At 37.3% G+C, this 5,947-nt stretch overlaps 1 protein-coding gene across 1 annotated transcript in view; it reads right to left on the bottom strand.

The window, feature by feature from the left end:
* Positions 1 to 1,625: 1,625 nt before the first annotated feature.
* The window catches only part of LOC106942885 (uncharacterized), an 18,946-nt gene continuing 14,624 nt past the window's right edge, over positions 1,626 to 5,947 (bottom strand). The window contains 3 exon segments of the mRNA XM_015026233.1: positions 1,626 to 2,685; positions 2,781 to 2,827; positions 4,044 to 4,217. Of these exon segments, the coding sequence (XP_014881719.1) occupies positions 2,156 to 2,685; positions 2,781 to 2,827; positions 4,044 to 4,217 (751 nt within the window). The 3' untranslated portion in view covers positions 1,626 to 2,155.

The raw sequence follows: 5,947 nt of genomic DNA on the forward strand, positions 1-5,947 counted from the left end.
ACTCCTTCCTGTGACTCTTGGTGAAGGAAGATTTAATGGCCTCAACAAACAGGAGTTTCACTAAAAAGACAGAATTACAGATGTCTGAAAATTGTTACTATGTTTTCAGTTAAAACACAAAAACTTATTAGGGTCTTGGAGTTTCGGTTTAATAATAAATGTTGGGACATTTAAAGACAGGGTTTCCTGAAATATAAAACTTCCATGCACTTTCACTACACTACCGCATATTTTCACCCGAAAGTGTATGGTATCACTTTTTACTGACTTGTTTCATGAAGGGGTCTGTGTGTGTGGATCAATGTCATAACTTATTTTGTTTAGCTTAGTGATTTATAAGGTTTGGTAAAGGATCAAATTAAAATTTTTATGCCAATGTGCTTCAAATTCTCCGATTCTGTTTTCTCAAATGTGTCTGTTTTGTATCAGGACCAATTGAAACAATTCACTCAGGGATTACTGTAGTGTTTACTATGTACATTATTAAGAATTATAATTAATAAAAATGTCTTCTCATAGTCCTGGATATCATTATTTAATTAGATTAAACTCGAGTGTTACTTTTTAAGGATAGTTTTAGATACAACTGAATAGAATAGAAATGAATAGAATTGAAAAACTTTTATTTTTATTCCAACTGGTACCAGAAATTCTTCTTTGACAAGGGCTCCATCAAAAAGCATTCCCATATAGTTACACAGATCTCATAACAAATACAGATAAAAAAACATGTAACATACGTAAAACCCAAGGGTCAAATGACAAAATAAGTTGCTTGATTTTGAGCCACTAAAAGGGATTTGACAAAAACCTTGGTGCTTAAGAAAAAAACCTACAGTGGCCGACAAGCACAAACGCACAGCAATCAGTGTAAAACGAATATATGCAACAGAAAAGCAATGCTAACAAAAAGATGCCACAACAGAAAATAAAAGCAAAAACCTTCAATCAACAAAACATTATCATTAGCGTAATATTAGAATATAGTGCAAATCAAATGAATGTGTCAACAGTGCAGGAGTACATTATATTGTCTTCAACGAGCCAATAATGACTGAGGAAAGCTACTTCTGTTTTCATGCAATTAGAGAATAAATAAATAAATAAATGAATATATATATATATATATGTAACACATATAAAGAATTAAGAGGGTTTTGACAAAGAAACAAGAAGTCTGTTAAAAACCTTGGGAAAATCTTTGATTCTAGTTTCTAGTCTGAATTATTTCTAACTCTAAACTACCTGTCTACAGACAGTAGACTCAGACATATTATTACATAGTCACAACTCAAAGATGGGAAAAGGTACATGCCTGAAAAAAGGCATGAATGTTCACTGATCCTTCCTGGTACAGATGGTGAAGGCATTTTACACTTACATTAATGGTAGCTTATGTGCTATTTTAAACATCGTACTAAAATTAGCATGGTAACCCACCATGATGGTGTAAGCCAACGCAATAATAGCTAATATTAGATTTTCAGCTAATTTTGATTTTAAAAACTAAGCATAATAGACTGAATGGAATGGGTTAATATTAGTCAACATGCTGGTGATAGATAACATTTTAGCCAATATTAGCATTTTAGCTAAATCTACATAGATTCTTTTCACATTGCATGAAATATTTTATGCTAGGTCAATACACTAGTAATAGCTTACTAGCGTAAGCTAATACTAATGATAGCTTCCTATCATTAATATTTTATCTAGCTTTAGATATATACATAATTTTAACTGTTACATGGGGTTTTCATATTGACTGCAGTATGTTACATTAGGTCAACATGCTAGTGCTAGCCTATATGCTATCATTAGTGTTTAAGCTAGGTTTAGCTTTTTAGCTCATTTTATCTTATAAACTGCTGTAACTTTGCAGTTTAGTTTTGGAAACACTGTTGTGCACCAATTTCTAATATTCTTTGGATGGGATTTTTGCATTGAATGTTTTTACTCCTCTTCAACAGTTTTTCTTATAAGCGTTTTACAGGATTGTGCTAGCAGTTGACCTTTCGTGTTAATTATTGTGAAGCGCTGAGATTTTTCTCCCTTGAAAGGTTACACATAATAAAGACTCACATAGTATGTTTATTAAATAACATATACTAGATGAAATACATGTAAAATTAAGTTTCCTGGAACTTAGAAAGGACTATTCAAATGAGCACCAAGACTCCCTAGAACGACTCCTGCATACAAATCCAGGATACAGAGGTTCAGTAAATTTGGTGTTGAAGGTGTAGAGGTGAACAAGTGTCTCTGAGGACACCTTATAGAAAGATAGAGTTCCAACAGGACAGTCCACATACACAGCTACTCTGCCTGAGACAGAGGCAAGAGGGATAAATGCTTTTTTTTCACTATCGTGCCAAACAGTGTAACCATCATCTGAGCAGATCAGACCCCAGGAGTTATTATTAAATCCAAACCAGGCGTTGTCACTCTCTCCCTTTCTCATGATTCCCCTGTAACTCAGTGATACATAAACCTTCCCACTCCACTCCACCTCCCAGTAACAGCGACCAGTCACACCATCAGTACACAGCAGCTGACAGAGATCAAATCTGTCTGGATGATCAGGATACGGCTGCTCCTCTTTCACACGCGTCACCTTCTTGTTTTTGTTTGAAAGTTTGAGAAATTTGTTCACAGTGTTTTTGTCGACTGTTAGTGGACAGAAATCTGAAGGAAACAAAATGCAGTTACTGATGTATGATTTTTTTGAATTCACTGAAGCAAAGATGAGACAATCTGATATGAATCAAAAATGCACTTACACTTCCTGAGACCTGGTGTCATCCATTCATCTCCTGCAGGCACCATGCTGTAAGAAAGAAGACATTTTGATGGTATTAACACTTTCCAAGATGCAAACATGGACACCACAATTTAAACCTTAGTGAATTTTTTAAAGTTTTTCTTACACCTGTCACTGAGGCTCTGAAATCCTATTTAGAGTTTTCCAGACAGTGGAACACACAAAAACATGTACATGGTTTTTTTGTGTTTTTTTTAAGTGTTTATAACCATTAAAATATCTCCCCTTCAGTTCAATCTTTTAAGTTGAGATACATTGCCAATACTTCCAAGTAAGTATTGGCAAAGCTCAATGTAATTTTCACAGGTGGCGGAGTGTTGTTGTCAGTGGCTGCTGAATGTACCAAAAAATTACTTTTAATGTAACTTAGTTACTTTCCAAATCAAGTAATCAGTAATCTAAGTTGCTTTTCCAAGTAGTAGTCAGTAATCCAATTAAGTTACTTTTTCAAAGTAACTATTCCATCACTGTTAATGACCCATTTAGGGTCATTTAATCACTGATTCACTGGGTCATAGAGTCATTAATGCTGGGTTGAAATCCCAGCATTAATGACTCTAAACATACAGCAAGAATTAAAAAAAATTATTTATGAGTTCATGTCTATGAATTAGATTAGACTAGGCCTACACCCAATAGTTAGTCACACACCAGTTTTCAGATTCAGATTAAAAAAAAAAAAAAAAAAACATTAAGTATGTTTTGATGGACTGGTACATACATGTCAAGTCTTCCATTTTGGCCAGAAAAATACCGAATTTTACTCCTCTGTCCCAGGGTGCTCCCGTATTAGTATTTTCCCATAAATTTCCCGTGTTAGAGTATTAGAGCAATCAACCTGTTTAAAGCTGTTTAAATACTTTTGTACAGCTCTGTATGAACTGCTCAACATCCTTCTGCACTGGTATGGACAACTAATTATCTCTCCAACATAGATTGATTTCCATTGCTGCACCACAAGTCCTCACCAACATAAACTAACATTCATTGCCTGAGGCTGGTTGAGGCATTTGGGTTTATCCTTCACTCCAGGTTGACTCATCCAGACCAGTTATGTTTCTCCCATCAGTAATCCTCCTTGCTTTCTCTCTCCAGTACTCGCTATCTGCTGAAGATCCTGGACAACACATTCTGGTTTGCTGCCACACCTGTGCCAATTCTTTATCCAGTATTAAGCAACATAGTAGCATTCATTGTGTGACTGTGGACAATGGTTACTTACCAGAGAGACTCCAGTTTGAAGCTTGGATTCTTCAGTATCGCTGCTAGACTCTCCTTTCCTGAATCTCCTGGATTATTGAAGCTGAGGTCCAGCTCCTTCAGGTGAGATGGGTTGTTAGTCAGAGCTGAGGCCAGAGCAGCACAGCCTTCCTCTGTGATTAGGCAACCTGAAAGCCTGCAGACACAAACACACAAATGGAGGAAGTCTTGTAGCCAGCGGCGTCAGTGAAGGTCCCCACCGCGAGGCTCAGGAGGAGCTTTTTAGTCTAGATATAAAGGAACTCAGTGTTTCGGCTGTTTCCAATTTTCCAACAAGTTTGTTCTAGATTTGTGGTGCATAGAAGCTGAACGTTGCTTCTCCTCATTTGGTTCTGGTTCTGGGGATGTAGAGCAGAACCAGAACCAGAAGACCTAAGAGGTCTGGAAGGTTGAAACAACCCCAGTAAATTTTAATGTATTGTACTTTGAAGCCATTTAGAGATATATAAACTAATAACAGTATTTTACAGTGTATTCTCTGAGCTGAGCTAGTGTCCTTACACTAGTTCCATGCACTGGGCAATAGAACTGGGCAATGTGCTCTAAGGTTGCATTCAAGCCTGAAGTGACCCAATTCTGATTTTTTTGATGTAATGCAACCTGTAACCGATCTTTTCATGACAGTCTGAACAGCACAGGTCAGACTTTTTTCGAATGCGACCCAGGCCACTTATGTATAACCTGAGCTAAGACAGCATATGGACATTTAAATAACAGGGATCCTAGGAACCTTGGAGTACCCCACATGTCACTTCTGTCTGCTTCTATGAAAAGTTTCCTATTGAAACAAAGAAATCCCTGTTCTATATGTAAGATTTTAACCAGTTGAGTGCTGGACCGGAGAGTCTGACCCAACTCTCCAGTCGTTTTAGTAATATGTTATGGTCAATAGTATCAAATTTGAGTAGGTCAGCCTCATTACAGTAGTGAGCACAAAAACCAGACTGAAAGACATGAAAGTGGTTAGTTATCATTGGGAACCATGATGGTTCATTGGGAACTGTTGTCTTGTTTCAATGGTTGTTTCCAGTAACCATGGCAACAATTCTCCACCAACATGTAGCCTAGCATGTGCGGAAAAAAACTTTTTTTTTTTTAAACTGTTTTTAATGCTACTCCGGTTTAAGGGGAACACTGTTTATGACATAGTGATATAAATCACGTGGTGTGAATTCAGATAAAGTTGGTAATTTGATCAACACAAGAGGCAGGATCGGTTTCTAAGCTAGCTGTTTCAAACTTTTGTAAATCCCGCCATCTATGAGCCCCACCCAGGTGTGTCATGTTCCCAGACAAATTAGCTTGACTCTAACAAGAAGCCATGAATAAACTGACAAAAACAACTTAGGAAAACAACTTCAGTTGCTCAGTTCAATACTCCCGATCCACATTTCCGACATCCAATGATGATTAATTGAGTGACGTGGCTGCAAAGTGTCAATATTTGGGTATCCCCTTTGTCATTAATGCTGTTTCAACATGGTCGATGTAATATATTTTCTGGAAGTAATCTGGTTAACGGCTCAAGGCTCCGTGCTGACGTCTAAGCATCAAATAAACACAAATCAGTCTGATTAAAATAACAATACTAAACATCTAATAATTTCCAGATCAATCAGTGAAGGTAGTTATGCCTATACCACATTATTCACTATCCACTTTATACGTAACTGCTAATGTCACAGTTTTTAGTCCACCCGATCTGTGTGTGACTGGCAACCTGTCCAGGGTGACCCCGCCTCACGCCCGTAACGTTAGCTGGAGATAGGGCACCAGCAACCCTCCCAACCCCAGTAAGGGACAAGGGTGTACAGAAGATGGATGGATGGATGATCTGTGTGTGTGTGTGTGTGTGTGTGTGTGTGT

The sequence above is a fragment of the Poecilia latipinna genome, unplaced genomic scaffold, assembly GCF_001443285.1.
Source record: "Poecilia latipinna isolate Pla-1442-1.1 unplaced genomic scaffold, P_latipinna-1.0 Scaffold4647, whole genome shotgun sequence".
NCBI classification, from domain to species: Eukaryota; Metazoa; Chordata; class Actinopteri; order Cyprinodontiformes; family Poeciliidae; genus Poecilia; species Poecilia latipinna.